The sequence below is a fragment of the Haliotis cracherodii genome, unplaced genomic scaffold (assembly GCF_022045235.1).
Source record: "Haliotis cracherodii isolate W230 unplaced genomic scaffold, xgHalCrac1.p SCAF_3, whole genome shotgun sequence".
Classification (NCBI taxonomy): domain Eukaryota; kingdom Metazoa; phylum Mollusca; class Gastropoda; order Lepetellida; family Haliotidae; genus Haliotis; species Haliotis cracherodii.
Genome location: NW_027266286.1, coordinates 63,553,062 through 63,572,962, shown reverse-complemented (window position 1 = coordinate 63,572,962; position 19,901 = coordinate 63,553,062). Strand labels below are relative to the sequence as shown.

At 41.8% G+C, this 19,901-nt stretch overlaps 1 protein-coding gene across 1 annotated transcript in view; it reads left to right on the top strand.

Moving 5' to 3' along the window:
- Positions 1-19,901, top strand: part of LOC139475601 (uncharacterized) — a 69,204-nt gene that overhangs the window by 42,492 nt on the left and 6,811 nt on the right. Inside the window, exons 15-32 of the mRNA XM_071258790.1 lie at positions 13-141; positions 1,366-1,455; positions 2,808-2,902; positions 3,662-3,856; positions 4,446-4,511; positions 5,279-5,390; positions 5,918-6,043; positions 6,346-6,445; positions 6,931-7,045; positions 7,358-7,410; positions 8,733-8,832; positions 9,418-9,533; positions 10,937-11,039; positions 11,265-11,415; positions 17,288-17,357; positions 17,842-17,908; positions 18,813-18,898; positions 19,618-19,786. Of these exons, the coding sequence (XP_071114891.1) occupies positions 13-141; positions 1,366-1,455; positions 2,808-2,902; positions 3,662-3,856; positions 4,446-4,511; positions 5,279-5,390; positions 5,918-6,043; positions 6,346-6,445; positions 6,931-7,045; positions 7,358-7,410; positions 8,733-8,832; positions 9,418-9,533; positions 10,937-11,039; positions 11,265-11,415; positions 17,288-17,357; positions 17,842-17,908; positions 18,813-18,898; positions 19,618-19,786 (1,943 nt within the window). The remainder of the gene's footprint in view (positions 1-12; positions 142-1,365; positions 1,456-2,807; positions 2,903-3,661; positions 3,857-4,445; positions 4,512-5,278; positions 5,391-5,917; positions 6,044-6,345; positions 6,446-6,930; positions 7,046-7,357; positions 7,411-8,732; positions 8,833-9,417; positions 9,534-10,936; positions 11,040-11,264; positions 11,416-17,287; positions 17,358-17,841; positions 17,909-18,812; positions 18,899-19,617; positions 19,787-19,901) is intronic.

Here is a 19,901-nt window from a genome sequence, read left to right as displayed (position 1 = left end):
ACTCTTTTCTAGAACAATCAACGTCCAGCACCATTGTCGTTACGGGCAATATCGGATCGAACGGAAATTACACGTGTAGGGGAAAGAACGGAGTTGGAGAGGGGGACGAAAGTGGCATTACAAGCGTTTCCATCATAAAACGTGAGTATTATGTTCGAGTGTAATATTAACAACAGCTGCACAGCAGCTGGTATTGGTGGTAGGGTTTGAAACTGACATGAACGACCATGAATGACAACGGTGCTGAAGAAGGTGCTGAAGTAGGTGCTGAAGTAGGTGCTGAAGTAGGTGCTGAAGCAGGTGCTGAAGTAGGTGCTGAAGTAGGTGCTGAAGTAGGTGCTGAAGTAGGTGCTGAAGAAGGTGCTGAAGTAGGTGCTGAAGTAGGTGCTGGAGAAGGTGCTGAAGTAGGTGCTGAAGTAGGTGTAATGTGTGTGGAGACATTTATTGATTAATACATAAAACTTACGGCGAATTTTGGACCCGATGTTATAAGATGAATGAAGTAACAGGGACGTGATCGCAAGCTGAACGGAATAGATTGTTGGATTGTTTCTTTGGGGATGATAAATATTACCTCGATGTGTTAATACTCATCATTAACTTTATAATTAGTGTTTACATGCCACCTTCGCATGATCAGGAGCACTTCTGTGCTGCGTCGGGCATTAAATACTTACTTTTTATACAAATTGTGTGACCACCTCCGTTGTCTAATGGTAGAGCGTCCGCCCGGAGAGCGGAAGGTATGGGGTTCGATCCCCGGCCTCGTCATACCAAAAGACGTTAAAAGATGGTACTTGTTGTTACCCTGTCTGGCGCTCGATATTAAGGGGCTAAAACAAAGACTGGTCGGCTCGGAGTCAGTATACTGTGTCTGAGTGGGGTATTCATGTTTAACTGCGGCATGGTATCTCAGTGAGCTAGCACTATAAATCGGCATCAGTCCGGACTAGTACAAGCAGCCACACAAACACACACACGTACATGCACGTCGCTATATAAGTGCAATAATCTTGGACGCGACGTTAAACCCCATTTCACCTCACCTACAAATTGTGTGAATAGTGGGTGCTACCTGTAGGGCAGGGCACGTTTACCCTTTTCACGAACACCTGGTGTCATCACTGGTGGTCCATTCATATAATTGCACAGCTATTTTGTCCTTTACACTAAATGTAAACTGTTTCGGCGGATTATGTGAACTTGCTATTCTTTTGCGTTGACAATATATATTGGTTAAGAAAGAAAAACGACGTCTGTTGATATGAATAACAAAATCGGCTGGGTTATTACGTTACACTTTTATTATTTAGCTAATTAGTTACGAAGTTGTTCATAAACATATCAATTACACTTTGTTTCCAGAGGATATCATCCGGTGTGGCAAGGAAGAGCCGTGGCAGACAGCCCAAGCTGGCCTCACCATAGAGGCTCCGTGTCCTGATGAACAAACTGGTGGGTGTGAGAACTTCTATTGTGACATCCCGATAGTCTGGACACTGTTAGAAAGAAACCCGTCCCCACAACTAGTTAGACCTGCCATATATAAGTTAAGGGGTAGAATAGGTCTTCAGCAACCCATGCTTACCGTAAAAGGTGACTATGCTTGTCGTAAGAGGCGAATAACGGGATCGGGTCGTCAGGCTCGCTGACTTGGTTGATACATGTCATCGTATCTCAATTGCGTGGATCGATGCTCATGATATCAATCATTGGATTGTCTGGTCCAGACTCGATTATTTACAGACCGCCGTCATATAGCTGGAATATTGCTGAGTGCGGCGTTAAACAACAAACAAACAAACATAACGTCCCCTTGATTCTTTAATTAGTCCACGTTCTGTGAACTCACATCCTTTTTAAGGAAGCACTTTTCGAACGTTTTGTGTGATGGTCGTCTTGCTTTTTGGTTTTGCTAATATCGATGTCTGTGAAATGGTATAACAAAATATTTGAGTGCGAAATCTGCTTGAGGTAACTGGTAACAAACGTGTGAGATTGGCTTTCAGGTGCATGATTAGCTATTCCACGGTGATGATCAAAGGTCAGATCATGAGTGACTACTTTCCTGATTGTAATTCATTGATATGCTATTGAGTTTCGGTCGAATTCACTTACGTGTTAGAGTGTAATTAAATATTCTTTGATGTTAGCTAGTTTGCATTGTTATTATCGTCTTGATGATCCACAGATATGGAGAAATTGTTTTGTGTGGAGAGTCCAACGCGGTATGAGCAGTAAGACGGATAACGTCACTCATGGCCGTCAGTATGCACCCCTCCGATCATGAGAAAAAGTCAAGTACTAAGTTGTCCGATTCCTCATTGTTCGCGGTACCTTAGGTTTGGTATATTCCAATCTGTTGACGAAATCAGGAGAGTAGCCGCGTTTGTTGCCAGGAATACAGTCCTTCTGACAAACAGGGTAATTCAGAAGGCTGCAGAGTTGGGGAGTCTTCACATTCTCCGAAAAGTTCTTTGTGGGTTCGGCCAGGCAGCGCTCCATTGGAAAAGTCCCATTCGCTGTCTGGGCTGCGTGTTCAGAGTCCGAGCTAATGATGAGCCTAACCAGCCTGACTGTGCCAGGATCACCCAAGCCTTCTTCGCAGCATTTATTTATTTTAATCTGTATATAATAATGATAAGGCTATTCATTTTGCTCTGCTAAAATGTCCACAGCACACGGGGGCATGGACAAAGCGCTACACTATTATTATCCTGGTCAATGGATCACTGTGCCCTAGATTTTCATTCCGAACTCCCTGGGGAGTATAAACCGCAATGTTAATCTACATGTTCGTTTCACAGGCGCAATGAGTCGAACCTGCAGTGATGATGGGTCGTGGATGGAAGTCAATAAGAGCCAGTGTGTCAGTCCGAAGATAGAAAAGGTCCTTGCTGATGTAAGTACATGAATACACAAGGCTAGTCAGTCATACAATGTCTAGAAATCACGTCAAATAAATGAATGGATGCAGAAAGTACATACAATTGTCCGCAGTGTATCCCAAGTGTTGGTTAATCCCCGCAACTGCCCACTTGCACCACATACGGGTTTCTTTAAAGAGAAAACTTGCATTCATAAGGCAACCCGATAACTTCATCCTTGAAAAGCTCGGGGCGGTCGGGCAGCCGAGTGATTGAAGCACTCGCTCATCGCGCCGAAGACCGGGGTCCGATTCCCAACAGGAATACAATTATGTGTGAAGCCCATTTCTGGTATTCCCCGCTGTGTTATTGCTGCAACGTTGATAAAAGCAAAACTATATACGATATACCTATCATCAAGTGACACTGTAATCAGAGAACTGAGGGTACTTACAATACATACTTTGCGTCATCTAAATTATTCCGAAAATCGGCGTTACGTGTGTTGCTGTAATGGTACATACATTTGGCAAAACGAAAGTATACACCAATGTGTGATGTAGCTACAAATGAAACAAATGATTATTCGATTGTGACTTATTCGATACGAGTACCATAGTTGTGTTTTGGGCCTTAACATTGCCGTGTTTCAAAATCTGTTTTCGGCCTACTAACATTTTGATAACGTTTGTAATGTTTGGGTCAAATGCAATTTCAAGTGTATACTTTGTTTTCATTTATGATGCTATTATTTGAATCTGATTTAATATGACTGTTGACGGAATGTGCCTCAGATTGCGTGGATTGAGGACGGAGTCCAGGTGGCAAACATCTCCACCGTTGCGGAGACTCTCTCGGCGAACACGAAGCCGAAGGACCTCGGAAGCAAGGAGATTGGTCTTGTGTCGCAGTCACTGGATCGACTGTTGAACATTTCTAAGGAGAGCAACATCACACAGGATAAGAATGAGACGAAACAGTTCACCAAGGTTTCACAACAAAGTCCTTTCAGTTGTAATACATGGTAGCTCTACCCTGTAACTGTATTAGGGGCGGTCGGGTAGCCTAGTGGTTAAAGCGTTCGCTCGTCACGCCGAAGACCCGAGTTCGAATCCCGACATGTGTACAATGAGAAGCCCACTTCTGGTGTCCCCCGCCGTGATATTGCTGGAATATTGCTAAAAGCGGCGTAAAACCAAACTCACTCACTGTAACTGTATCAACACACTGCAGTATTTTTATATGACATTTTTATCATTATCACTGTATAATGTGTTTCATATTTTACACCCCACGATGATGATAAGTTGTTTCTGTGTGATGGGTAATATAACCCTAGACCAGTATACTAAGGTAGCACGTCCCTGTTTCATTTCCATGGATTAGATAATCCCACAGGTTAATTTAATTTGAAACCAAGACGAGATGTGTGATACATTGTTTTTCTATTGGTGTCATAATACCCTGTACCATGGTAACATACAATCTATACCACTATGGTTCCTGTCTTTAAAGTTCGTGTTCATTATTTTCTGTTATTTCTGTTTTCAAATTTGCTTATTTTTGTCTTTGTTTTAGGGCTTTCTTACAAGCGCTAGTAACATTCTCGATTCAAAGACTGTCGACAAATGGGAAAATTTAAAGGTTGGTGTGACACTGACTTGTTTCATAGTTGTTTCGTGAAGACCGTCAAATATCCACAGAAATGGATTATTGTAGCAGATTTCTGTTCTGGGGCCCTGCTAGTTTCGTATGTATACAAGTAAACGACAATAATATTATTCTGATAAATTTTCGTAGAATTCATTGACGTATCAACTTTGTAAGACATGCACATCAAACACCTCAAGTACAGCGGCGATGTTAAACGTTCTCATACACCTATAGCAACAGGTGACCCAGTCAATCAAGGCCATGTAATTCATTGAGTGACATCTCTTAGATATCCCAAAACCTAAGACTGTCGATTCGTATCCCAATTTGCCCCGATTATGTTTCATCAAAGTGGTTAGCGTCTGATATCTGCTTAACTTCGGGCTTTCCTCCTACATCAAGCAGACACGACGTGATATAACTGAAATATTGTTCAAAGCCGCATAAAACCAAACTCACTCACTCAAGGGCACGGTGTGTGTTGGTTTGATTATCATAATAGTGAACGGAAAGAAAATCATTTCCTTCGCCCCGAATTACACCAGAAGAACGTTTAAATTATCATCATACTTTTGGTAAATATCTTTTGTTATTTTGAAAGTTTTACATCTGGTTAAACTGTTACTTTTATGTTACAATATCTGATTAAACCAACTGCTGTAATCTTCATAAAGACTGAACGGTGAGTTAGGGCCTATTTGTTACAAACTGAACTGTTACTGACTGATATTTTAACAGAGCTGTTTTGGTCAATCCAGGAATCATCGACCACGCCAACCACGGTGTTGGGGCTGGTGGATAACGTCACGGAGGTGGCTGCCAACAGCCTCGACGACGGAGAAGTGGAAACTATCACGTCTCCCAACATAGGTACAGCCATTCTCTGCTTGTTAACAAGGCCATCACAGAATCGACTATAATATCACCACAACTGACAGCTCCGTAATACTGACCTAATATTATAAGTGACATTAATCTGTTCTGGTGCTCGTGACTAGGTTGGTGAGGTAACCGTCAGATCTGGGTTTTCCACATATCTCTTCAGGGATGTAACAAATGTTATATTTGGAAGACCGCTTTCTAAGTAAAGTACAAATTATCGTACCTTTTTGGGGTTGAGTCCCATCCGGGATTCGAACCCACACAGCCAGAGTTAGGCACCTAATCGGCAGCACATAAAGTCAGCAATCTAACCCACTCAGCCACCGAGGCTTCCACAAAATGAAAGTCCGACAACTGGTAGTCTAGATCACATACTTTGTGTTGACAAGTGTAAATTGGCACGGCTCCTAGGACGCTAATGAATAAAAAGCAGGATCTCACATTTTTGCAATGACTTGTATTTGAACATGTACATTTTTAAAATTAATGAATAATTGCTAACATTTCTTCCAAAGACCTTCAGGTCGGCAAGACGAGCCCGAACATCATACAAGACATCGTGTTTCCAGAGCAGAAAGCCCCGAAGGACACTTTGAAGATCGCCAGTTCTCTGAGACTTTCAAGTGAAACATTGAAGACAGGTATTGTTCAAACTGTATGAGCGACCTGGAACTATATCGCAACGTCGAATTTGAATCTAGCTTCTTACGCTGGATGATAGTTATGTATATATGCTATAAATTCAGGGAATAATCAATCATGTACGTATACATGACGTCTGCGCTGCGTCTAAACTCAACAAGTCTTTGGTGATTTTGGCTGGAGAATATTTGTTCTGATACAATATGTGCGATAATATTAAACGGGCCTTTTCTTCATTCGACCTTCATATTATGTAATGGTATTCCAATGTTACTCGGTTTCATCAAAATTTCTCTTTCAGCTAATGAGTCGGTACGGTTCAGTGCGATCTATTACAAGAACATATCATCTCTACTCCCCGAAGGGACAGGGCTCAAGGAACCATCAGAAGACGGACTTGGGTAGGCCCCCTCTTCAGCGTCACTTGTCATCAGAACACATCTGTGTCAACTGAACCTAAATCATGCTTAACCACTATGAACAGACGACAGAAGTGTTTGTTTGGAAACCAGATACCATTAGCCCTTCCCTATATACCACAAAATGAACATTTTATCTCCAGAACACTTCAGTGATTTAAATGGCTTTGACAGAAGTGTTTGTTTGGAAACTAGATACCATTGGCCCTTCCCTATATACCACAAAATGAACATTTATCTCCAGAACACTTCAGTGATTTAAATGGCTCTGACAGAAGTGTTTGTTTGGAAACTAGATACCATTGGCCCTTCCTTCTATACCACAAAATGAACATTTGATCTCCAGAACACTTCAGTGATGTAAATGAGTCAGAAGCCAAAGAGTTTTACCGTTCAAAAACAAAATATATGGGGCAAGTGAAAATGAAATTCAAAGTAGCTGACTCTTTCACATTTTCTTTTTCCAGCCAGAACAGTTCGTCAAACCTGGTGGTCAGCGGGGATGTTTTTGCTTTCAACATGTTTCCTCCTCCAGAAAAAGAGCTCTATCCGCCATTAAAAATGAACTTCACTCATACAAATGTGAGATGTTTAGTCAACCATTAAATGCACCAATATATCATTCATCTATTACTAGCCAGATTACGAATAGTGCAAATTCTTTTTTGCAATAAAGAATAAAGCAAAATAGTAAGTGTAATTGTTCTACTGACACGTACATGTATATATAAGGTCATAAGATTTGTATCTGTAATAATTCTTGTCATCCATCCTACGATAAATAGCACATTGGATGTATTTATAATTGAAATTATCGACCTAATTCTATTCAAGTTGTTGAATCGCGCAGTGTTATTGATTTGGTGATCAATTAATTACGTTGTGATGTTCCAGCAATCACTGGATTCTGCACGGGGGCAGTGCGTCTTCCTCAACATATCGGAGAGGTAGGCATATATCATTATAATGAAACTGGCTTTAATCTAAACCGTCAAGGCAATAGGAAGACCAATGGTAGGAGGACGAAGAACGGTCAATCGCTCAGCAATTTGCTGTGCATAGTTGCGTCCCTTCGGTAACACCGAACATCAAATCCAATCTGATAATGACGCTTGTATAGTGAAACCTGCATCTTTTGAGGCTTTCCTCACATTTGTAACTGACACGTTAAGATCTATTTAAAATAATGTTCAAAGTGGCGTTAAACCATACTCACCCTGTGAGACTAATCTCTTTCAAGGATGACAATTTCGTGTCACCATGCATCATTGGTGTGAACAAATCCTGTATGACACACGGACAAGTGTAAAGTGAATAGGCGAAGCAGTTACATAAGGAGAATGTATCAATTCAATTCAACTAGTGTTGTAGTACTATTAATATGCCAACAAAGCGAATAGTTGTGCTTTCTATCTTCCGAGGTTCAGGTCAATTTGTCAAATTTGCCATATTTGCACCAATTGTGCTCCCCTTTTTGCTGATCTGTTTCTTTATGCATATGAATCGGAATATGTTCTCGGATGGGTAAAGGCAAAACAAGGTAATTGGCCAAGAAGTTTTACTTAAGGTTCAGGTATATCAGTGATCTGATATCGTTCAATGACCGTCTAATAGCCAATTCCCTTCCATTGATTTACCCACCTGAACTAGAAATATGGGAAACCAGTGAGACCGCCTCATCTGTTTCATATTTAGATCTATGCATAAAGATTCAGAGTGACAAAACACTCTCGACAAGACTATAATATATGAATGAAACTTTCAAATAATCAACTTTTCCTTTGTGTGGAGCAATATTCCAGCAGTTCCAGCCTTTGGTGTCTACATTTCACAACTTTTGAGGTTCAATCGAGCTTCATCTTTCAAGGTTTCAAAGAGCGCCCCACGAATCCTGCTCAGAAGCTGATCAAGGTTAAAACATTCAAGGCTTCAGTAAAGCTTTCAAAAGATTTTATGATAGACATGTTGAAGATTTTTCCAAATTTGACGCATCAGTGGCAAGAATGATGTCCGATGCAATTCCCTATTTTGGGTTGTGCCATATGATCCCGTGTTTTTTTCAGGTGGTTAATTGACTTGCCTGTGCATGTGTTTGTGAAGAGTACAAACGTTGGGGCAGGATACGCTCACCTTTTGGCGAACACATGGTATCATCACTATTTGACAGTGCCTCACAAACACATGCTCATTGTGTAGTCGGAATCGTACAATCGACAAACGAAGAGATTTCTTTTGAGTGTGTAAATGTTTTTTTCGCTTTTATTTCCAGTAACTGGCAAACTGGTGGATGCCATGCCAGTATACGAGATAGAAACTACACTGAATGTTCCTGTAATCATCTTACTACATTCGCCATACTGATGAGTCCGGTAAGAATATATGCTATGGTGTAACCCTACAGAATACCGTGAAGATATACGAGCGAGGGATGCATCAGAGCTGAATGCAAGGTGAGTGAGTGAGTTGAGTTTAACGCCGCTTTTAACATTATTACAGTTATATCGCGGCGTGTCAGCTTAATGTGGGAGGAAAGCCCGAAGTGATGCAGGTCTCAGACGTTTACCACTTCGGTGAAACCCACGAGCACTGGTATAGTGCTGACAAACATAGAAACATTATCGGGGTGAACCGGGATTCCAACCCACAATCATTGGTTTCTGGTGTGCCCAAGGGACGCAACTCTGCACAGCGAATCGCGACGCCTTAGACGACTGGGCCACCCGTGCCCCCTTACGTGGCATGAAGAAGATGTAGTATCAACATCCACAGCATCCACAAGTGGCGTAGCGAGTTAAGAGTGATCACAAAACAATCGAATGTCCTACACCCACATGAAGTAGCAATATGCAGAATACAAAACGCTTTTAAAACAGAAAAAAGGGTTGGACCAATGCTAGTGATGTTATTTATTGTTATTGGATTCATTTAACAATGTAAATGCACTTGGTCTACAGAGGAGAACAGGAGTGAAGCCGACGCCGCTTCCCTTAACGATAATAACAAAAGTTGGATGCAGTATTTCCGTGGCCTGCCTGGTTTTGACTGTGATTCTATACGCCACGGTGTGGAGGTAAGCTTGTACCATCAAAATATATGTCTAAGTAGTTTTACGACATAGGTATTTGTGCACGTTTGTATATGTTTAGTGTTGCTAACATAGCTGTAACTTCTCGTCAAAATATCTAAACCAGTATTATTGCAGTATTATTGTTATGGGGCCGCATTTTGCACTGCAGAGTTGTGTCAATATGCCTGGAATGATATGGCTTGCAAAATTCTACGGCTCAAAACCTAATATCACACAGATAAACATGGTTTGTTTTTTATGATGCGTTTAACCCTTATAGGTATCAATGTCTTATGATTAAGGATATATCTCAAGTGAAGATGTTCGTAAGACACTATACATTTTTATAAGTTGTTTACATGGAGTGATGAGGTACTGTGTTTATCTGGAAAAAAATAGATAAAAAAATATCGATTTTTTTACTGGGGTAAATTAACCTCGAGTCACATAATGCTTTATGCCGGAGGGGCGGTCGGGTTGCCTAGTGGTTAAAGCGTTCGCTCGTCACGCCGAAGACCCGGGTTCGATTCCCGACATGGGTACAATGTGTGTAGCCCATTTCTGGAGTCCCCCGCCGTGATATCGCTGGAATATTGCTAAAAGCGGCGTAAAACCAAACTCACTCACTCACTTTATGCCGGAACTCGTTTCAGCCCTACTCATGGACAGTGAAATTTCAGTCCGACTCATGGACAGTGAGATTTTCAGTTTGATCATTTAGAAAATAGAAAATGTTTCACTCATGAAATTTACACTCTGTCAATAAAAGCATAAAAAATATCTATATCATTATAAATATCTATTAAAGCAGAGTCCATTGTACGATTCCAACTACACCATGATGACAAATAGCTATGACATTAGATATTCACGAATTTCTGTAATTTCGTTCAGTTTGAACTCCTGGGCTGATCAGGAAGTATAATTTAAATATGCCGATGTGACTCAAAATTATAACTCACTGATACCAGGGCACTCAATATATCTCACGATCATCATTGATCTATTTTTCTATTTATTGTATAAGCTCAGGTAATTATTATATCAAAAGATTCGTTTGGTGAGCCTGTACAAAATACAGTTGGTACCTTTGGTACAAGTTGGAAAGTGAAGCAGTACTATCACACTATGCAGATCAATTGCAATCATGCAATGATACCAATGAACATCTAAGCTTAGGTATGCATATATAGATTGTGGTTGGCTTTCCTCCCACATTAAGCTGACATCCCTTGATCTAGCAGAAATTTTGGTGTTAAACCCAACTTACTCACTCATTAAAGCAACAGTTCATTATTATCCTATACGTTTCTTCTTTCGTTCTTGAATCGTCACGGTGTGGTCGTGTGGCTATGTTGTAATGTGCTCGGCTGTTTCAGTGTAACCATTTCTTTCTTCATTTCCAGATACGTGAAATCCGACCAATCTGTTCTCGTGGTTCATATCTGTGTGTGCCTTTCTATTGCCATGCTCCTGTTTATGTTTGGGGTGGAACAGACAAAATATAAAGTAAGTTCATTTGTTTTTGTTTATAACATTAATATTATACAGCTTCAGTTTTCATTCTTTGCATTCATCCAAAATTATAATTGTCATCTCACCTGAACTTAACTTCCTGTCCATAAAGTACACCACATATATGGTTTTCTCAGACATGTATAGTTTTAATATCACATTTTCGTATGAAAATTAACTGTTGTGTTGGATGGCAATATTTCATCCTTACATTATCAGGCTGTGTGTACGTCCATTGCTGTGGCACTCCACTTCTTCTACATAGCGAGCTTCTTCATGATGCTGGCTTCTGGTCTGGAGGCATTGTGGTCAATTGTGCTCGTGTTCACAGTCAGATCTAAGCTGAAACCCCTCTTGGTCGGAGCCTGGGGTAAGTGAGTGAGTGAGTGAGTTAAAATTTTAAGTCACATCGGCAATATTTCAGCCATATCGTGATTATCAATGGTTTGATATAATAAATACTATAAAACTGATAATAAAAACCTGCCAACGAAGGACAGTAAAAACACTAGATGTATCACAGAAAAAGATATCAAACTAGTATGGAATCATAAAAAGGGAACTATACATTACAATAACATGATAAAAACGGGCTATAAATCACCAGCCACCGAAGGTAGATCACCACACTGGGGACCATGGGGACTTACAGTACCTTTGCTACCTGCATGGACCCCAGCAGGATTTATATCATCCCTTCTGTCGCTGGCGGTTGTATCAAATTTTCGCCACAATTAAAATTACAAATATGCTACGTTTTAAATCGAAGTAGAAGTAAGTATTCTTTAATTGATATGGACGATATCCTCTCAAGGCGACAATAATTTTACTGTACTTTAACCCCCTTCAAGGATAAAGCCACCAAAGACGTTGGTGCGTGAAGTAGCCTGTAGGTGAAAGCGTTGACCAGGTCTGATTGCCAAGGTGGATACGGTGTGTAAATATAAAACATCAACGCCAGGGAATAAACGAGACTCAATTTTCCACCGAAACAGATACCACTGGGCGTGAAAGGAAAAAATAACGGTGACAATTATATGCATAGATCACTGAGAGTTAAATGAAGATGTAGTAAGATATCTATTCCCCCCTGGAGAATCTTTCAAAATGAAGTAATATCCTAGCCAAGCATATTATTTCCACAGCCAGTATCTTACTAAAAAAAATTCCCATATGAATATTCTTTCTTCCGGAAACGTTTTGACCCGGAAACATTAATCGTTCAAATTGACACCAGGTGTTTGCGAAAAGGATAGGCATGTCTGGCGCTACAGGTGGCACCCATAATTCACACAATTGAGCGTTAGTTGAGTAAAGACCCCTGCTGTAATGTAGTTGCTAGATATACAGTGGCGCACAACCACATTCTGGGATGAACAATATGATAAATTATACTAATATGCAAAGTATGGGTGATAATGAGTATGGATAGATGGCCATGTTCATAATAATAAGAAAGTGGCAACAGTAAATTTCAATTGCATAATTATTTTGTAAATTGATATAAATACTCTAACAAGGAGATATTAGAACATATCGTTTAATTACAGAAATATAAAGAGGTGGCAGGTAATGGCAATGGATAGATAAGACAAATGAAGGTCTGTGTGTAACACGACAATCAACACAACTTGCTAGCGGTGTTGTGTGAGGGTGCAAACAACCAAGAAAGAGATGACAGGGGTGTGTTGTCAATAATGAACGTTGAGATAAGTTGATCAACGATGGGCCATGCCCCCTGGATTGGTCACACATTCATTTATACGTCATGGTATCAGTCAGTTCAGTTATGCCCATCGCTCCTCCCGAGGCATAGGCCGCCGACAGGCCTTTACATATCTGGGCAGCATAATTGACAAGCAGGGAGGCACAGACGCAGACGTCAGAGCAAGAATCGGCAAGGCAAGGATAGCATACTTGCAGCTGAAGAACATATGGAGCTCCAAGGTGGTATCGACTCACACGAAGATCAGGCTGTTCAACTCCAACGCCAAGTCAGTGCTACTGAATGGAGCCGAGACATGGAGGACAACAAAGACCACCACCAGGAAAGTTCAGACTTTCATCAACAGCTGCCTGAGAAGAATTCTCCAGATCCACTGGCCCAACACCATCAGCAACTCAGACCTGTGGCAGCGTACCAACCAACTGCCAACCGAAGATGAGATCCGGCGCAGAAGATGGGGATGGATTGGGCACACCTTGAGGAAGCCAGTCAGTAACATCACCAGACAGGCGCTGTAATGGAACCACCAGGGAAAACGAAAAAGAGGACGGTCAAGAAACACCTCGCGACGGGACCTCGAGGCAGACAGCAAGAAGATGGGACACACCTAGAAACAACTAGAGAGGGCAGCCCAGGACCGAGGACGTCATGGTATGGTCCGAATTATTTTCCCAATGACAAATTGCGGAAGTCTTGTCCACTTCTTTTGCATCATTTGGCCCAGTTCTAGGTAACGTAGCGTGTGGCCTTTGACGTCGACGTACACATCTCCCAATCATGCCCAAGACGTGTTCCACTGGGGGAAGGACAGGACGCATGGCTGGCCATTCCGGTGATGCTTTGCAGCGTGGTGCAGTCAGTTACGATGTATGTATGGTGGGCATGAGCATTAACACGTAGGCCATTCCATGGACAATATGCAGTGGCGTCATAGTGATCCCGACCCATATCATTGCTGACCCAACTCTAAATCTGTCACGTTGCCTACGTTGATGTTCGCATGTCGTTTGCTAGGACGCCACCAGACACGTCCACATGTATTCAGAAAGTCAAGAATGCATCTGGACTCATCTGAAAAAAAATCACTCGATAATACCGGGCATTTCCCCATTTCCATGGGTGTCTGCTTAAAATGTGTAGATTTGTTAACGGTGGTACGACACGTGGTCGCCGAGCATGCTGAAACTTGAACTCCTGTGGCCTGGCGCAGGTGAACAGCAATTTGATTGACTGGTTGGATTCGGTTTTTTGAAGCCTGGTATCTGATTAATCGATCCTGGACTTGTGTTGTTGACGTGGGGCGCCAAGTGCGGGGGCGATGATTAACATTTGTCTGCAGAAACAAGTTCCAAAGTCTGAACTCACAGACTGAGACACATTCAACATTTTGGCTACCTCTCGCTAAGGTCTACCAGTTTGAGGAATACCGATACTACTTTGACGTCCGTCATGTTGTAGATGACGCACGCCAAATAAGATCACAAATACTGCCTTAAAGCCAGAATAGAGGGTTTTCGTGTTATTGTGAAAATAAACTATATTCAGAGTGTCGAAATCAAGAATGACTCTCACATCACATGAAACCGTTTAAAACAACGAACATGCCTCGACGAACTGCAGAGCAAAGGGAGAGAGCCAACGGTATGTTGCAAATGGGAGCGATGCAGGATCACGTTGCCAGGATCATGGGCTGCTTCAAGTGCACCATCGCCAGACTTGTCACACGTCACTGGCAGTACTGCAGACAGGCCGAGGAGTTGAAGACCCAAGGTCACGACCCCACGCAAAGACCGATAAGTTCCAGATTCCTAACTGTGACGTCATCATCCGCAAACAACCTTGGAAATCCAGTCAGCCGAAGGACCGTTGCTAGACGACTCCGCCTGTATGGTCGCCGTGCCTTTCAAGGCATGACGTTAACGTTTCTACACCGACGTCACAGACTGAGATTGGCCTGAAATGTACAGCCGTGGCAGCAGAGAAATTGGCGAAGAGTGCTCTTCAGCGACGAGAGAGAAGGTGACAGCTCTTCAAGTCTGATGGGTGGGTTCGAATCTACCGACGACGTTGTGAATCACATGGTGTTGCGTCCAAGACGTGGAGCATTATGAAGTTGGTAGTGTCATGGTCTGGGGTGGCATGTGCGGGGACCAGAGGACAAATCTGGTCATCGTCGACGTAAATCTCACCGCACGTCCATACATTGATGGTTTGCCTGCGGTACTGCCTTTCCTGCAACGACATCCACGGACGCAGTTTCAACGGGACAACGCCACTCCTCACACAACTCGAGTCACTAGCGACTTTCTGAACGCCAACAACGTGACCATATTACAGTAGCCAGCCAGATCGCCGGACCTGTCGCCCCTAGTGCACCTCTGGGACCAACTTGGACGCATGATTTGGAAACGTCAACAGCCGCCATTAACGAGGGATGCCTTGGCAACTGCCCTGCAGGAAGAATAGCGTAGGATCCCTTATCATGATGTCAGGAGACTCGTGTACTCAGTTCGACGTCGTGTTAGGGCCTGCATCGTTGTTGAGGGGATCACACCCGATACTGTGATTAGCATGGGACTTTAAAATAGATCAAGGTTGATTCTTCGGGTGTGATTGAATCCTGCTCAGAGCACACATCATGATAAACATGTCTGCAGAAGTACATCTATTTTTATCTTTTCATTTTCAAATACCGTTTTTAAATAATTGTGTTTTTTTTATAATAAAACATCAACTGTTACTAAATTTTGTTTCTGTTTTGTTTTAGACCAGAAACTTGCTTGGTGGCGTTTCTTTTGCCCGTTAGTTGATATACTGAACCGCAAAAGAAACGTCACCCCAAGTAACATTGCATGAAATGTTGTCATTTAAATATCTGGGTAATTTTTGTCAAAGAGTCTAAGATGTAACATTACCTTGTCCGGAAAAATGAAATTTGATGATAAAAAACAAAGCAGATGACAAGAAAACCGATCGGCCAAACGCATCATGGCAACGGCCTTGGTAACCCAATGCACGTGAGTTCCGTGGAAATTAAAATGCGCACGCGTTCCCCCATTTCTTGCCCCAAAAAACTCCACCCAGATAACATTCATTCGTTATTGAATTGCTACCACATGCCAAGATTGACATGAAATCAGCGACACCAAGTCCTTGGATGATTGCAAGTTGGACATACCGCTCGGCAAGTAGCCAATGAATTGCAAGTCCACGTTAGGACCATATTACAGGCTCCAGCAACGGTACCAGACCACCAGCACTACAGATGACCGACCACGCACAGAAAGACCAGCGCGACGTCACCAGCGATACAGTGCGGACACCGTGCCTTCGACTGTTGACGAGCAGACACCTCCACTGTCACTAACCTATGGCCTTCATCAACCGCCTCACCCATTCCATGTATCGACGTTGTACGACAGTCATCAATGCACATGGCGGACACACGAGATACTGACTTGTGGTGCCATTTTCTCAGAGACTAGTGTTGTGTTTCCCTTTAAGAACATTTGACACTTTAATTTCAACCTTGAAGATCAGTTTTTGCCAAGTTTCATCTTTTTAATATGTCTCAAAGTATGTTTCCAGTGTTTGGACAAATAAAGTTTCTCATATATCTATCCATGGTGACGTTTCTTTTGTGGTTCAGTATACTTCTTGATCCCCTACTTTCTTTGGGGGCGGTCGGGTAGCCTAGTGGTTAAAGCGTTCGCTCGTCACGCCGAAAACCCGGGTTCGATTCCCGACATGGGTACAATGTGTGAAGCCCATTTCTGGTGTCCCCCGCCGTGATATTGCTGGAATATTGCTAAAAGCGGCGTAAAGCCATACTCACTCACTCACTCACTTTCTTTGGAGGGTATATATTGAATGTGAGCTCGTCGTTACATTGAAAATAAATTCACCTGGAGCACAATCACCTGCTGTGGACGGTAACGAGGGATTAAATATGACATGTGCATGTCACATTCTCTGTCCACACCGTCTATATCACCATTCAAAAGGGTCTCAGTCTACGCTGTCAGCACCGCATCGACATATCCATTGTAAACGTACACCGCACTATCAATGGCGTACAGAAGCTGAAGTCGCATAGACCAATCAGCAACTAGTAACTCATTATTTGTTGGTTTGATTATCCCTGTTCGGGAGAGAACTTTTGAAGCCTTGGATTGATTGCCTGTAGCCAACTCTGGTTACCAGCGTTTGTACTTACGTCACCAGTACACAAACCCCAGGTGTATACTTCAGTCAGGTGTATGTCTTGTGTCAGATATCCCCCTATCTGCATACGACGTACTCGCCATTTATGCGACGAAACACAAGTAATTGATGTTCTGGGTCGTTATCGAGGCGGGTGATAAACCTTATCTAACAGGTGACCGAGACCATAGTTATTTGTTGGCTGAATCCAAAACACTCTATTCCGCTTCAGGGTTATGCTCATTTCATTGTACACTATTCCTGTTATTTCACATCAAAATTATGTTATTCCATCCTCATTCCTATTTTGCAGTTATGGCTGTGGTAATAGTCAGCGTGTCCATGGCTGCTACACAGTTAGATGGTTATGGAACACCGGAACAGTGAGTATTGTCTACATTGTCAAAATCCTTAAACTGAAAAGAATTGAACAAAATAGATGTAAGTTGAATATCCTCGAGGTTTTTACCGCCTTATGTAAGCATAGGCCTTAGTTTAAAAAAAGCTTTAACCGCGATCTCATCGCGGCCGAAGCAGACCAAATCCATAACACTCACCAATTCATTATTAGTAACTCGGCTAAGAATATATCTCCATGTTAAATAGCATCGGATGTGACTGTGTTTGTGTTGAAGTTTCATATTAAATGTTTACGTTATCTTGAAATAAATTCTGTTTCAAGAACATACAATTCATTGCTTGTCAAGTTGTTAATTACTTTAGCTCATGGAACACCGTCGTTGAAATAATGTACCTCCCACCTACTGTGGAACAGATTGTCCTGGTAAGACTCAATTGACACACCAGAGTTCATTATATGTGTGTTCACGAGTCCATAGGCTTATTCAATGATCTATCCTTGAACAGTTGCTGGTTGTCAATGGAGGGTAACTTGAGATGGGCGTTCATTGGTCCAGTTCTCCTCATAGTCATTGTGAGTACTGGTTGTCGTGCAGGTTGTCAGTGGTAGGTCAATGGTAGCTGTAGTAGTAGTAGTAGTAGTTGAAATGGTAGTGACTGAAGCACATGTAGTAAAACGTGAAGATGCGGTTTAGAATTGATCTTCAGAAACCCAGGGTTGTCGTAAGAGGCGACTGACAGGATCGGATGGTCAGACTAGCTGACTTGGTTGATGCATGTCATCGTATCCGAATCGAATCTTGTGTATCATGATGTCAATCGCTGGATTGTCGATTGTGAAGGCTCGATTATGTACAAACCGCCCTCCGCAAGTTGGAACATTTTCGAGTGAAACAACAAACAAGCATAAAAATTAACAAAAAATATAGTCGTAGCTGAAGAAGTTGTTGTGGAAGATGCAGAAGATGAGGCAGAGTAGTTGTAGTCACTGTGGGAGAACCAGCAGGACGCTGTGAGACAAACAGCAGTACGAGGTCGCTGCAGTGGTTATATCATTTCATTGTGTTACTAACATACATGTAATTTATATCAACTTCGAACGGCATAAAACATGCATTTACAACCACATGAGCTCTACCGTGCCCGAAATGTAAATTGTGCCGAAAGAAGCAAATGTATTAATTTTCAAAAATAAGATGTCTAAGATTCCCATCAGCAGTTGTGTATTATGCAAAAACATTTTAAACATTTTAAAAGTTTTGAATCAAATTAAATCTTAAAAATAAAACTCTTTGAGTGCTGACTAAGCGCCAGTACAGTTCATTTTTTTTATATAATATCGCTAAATTTATATATTTTCAATTGCAAATCAAACATATGATCATGATAACATCAACTGAGCGGTACAGTTTCTATCGCCCCACACTTTATATAGTATCATTAATCCGTTCTTCTAGTACTCAGAATTACTTTTGCAGGTTAACTTCATCATAATGGGAAAACTGATACATACAATGCTGTCTACCCGCGCTCTACAAAACGTGGATGTCAAAAACAAGATTAAGTAAGTTATTTAAGTGAGTTATTGAGTTTGGTTTAAAGCCCCAAAGAAACAGTGTTCTAGTCATGTCACAGTTTATATCTGTATAATGTAGGGGGAAAGCCAGAAGCGATCCACATTCTCGACTTTTACCTCTGGGTGCAACCCACGAGTATGGGTAAGGCGCTGACACACCTGATTAGGGATTCGAACACATGATCACAGATTTCTGGCGAGTCTTTGGAACGCAGCTCTGCAGATCGAAGTGCAGCACCTTAGTTTATTAATATGAATCGTTATCATGTCTAATTATGAGGATAATTATGCAGTATGTTGAGAGTATGGGTTGATAATTTTTCACTAAGAGAAGCGATTATAGTTTTTCGGCTGACAATGCCTGACATCTAACTGTCTTACTGAAACGTCAACATAAGAGAATAACCAGTCTCTATTATTTGCCGAGACAGGTTCCATTGGCGGTAAAAGGCAAAATTGTTACGAAGCATATATGAAGGGATCACTGAAAACCTGTGATGTCTCCAGGTCTTCAGATAAATTTGTGAAAACACCTTGTAGGATCATCATTTGATAGTGATTCATACTCACATAGTCGGAATGGTAAAATGGACTATGCTTTTAGCAGACATTTATTATGCTTACGGAAATGGTTTGCGTAGATTTTGTGTATTGTCATTCCAGTTCGGGAGTCCTGATTGTCCATGTATTGTCTTTTATTACTACAGGAGGTCTCTCCGAGGTATCTGTATTCTCATACCGGTGCTCGGGGTGTCCTGGATATTTGGTGTCATATCCGTAGAAGATAAAGAACGTGTTATGGAGTATATTTTCGCCATTATCAACTCTCTACAGGGTTTGTTCATCTTCATCACTCAGTGTGTGATGAAGCGAAAGGTACGATCACACTTTCCTCGTCGAGGCATCAGATGTAAATGTAAGACAACTGAAGGCATCATTGAAAGCTATTTAAATCTACAGTCACTGCCTCAGTCATTTCACAATTGTATAA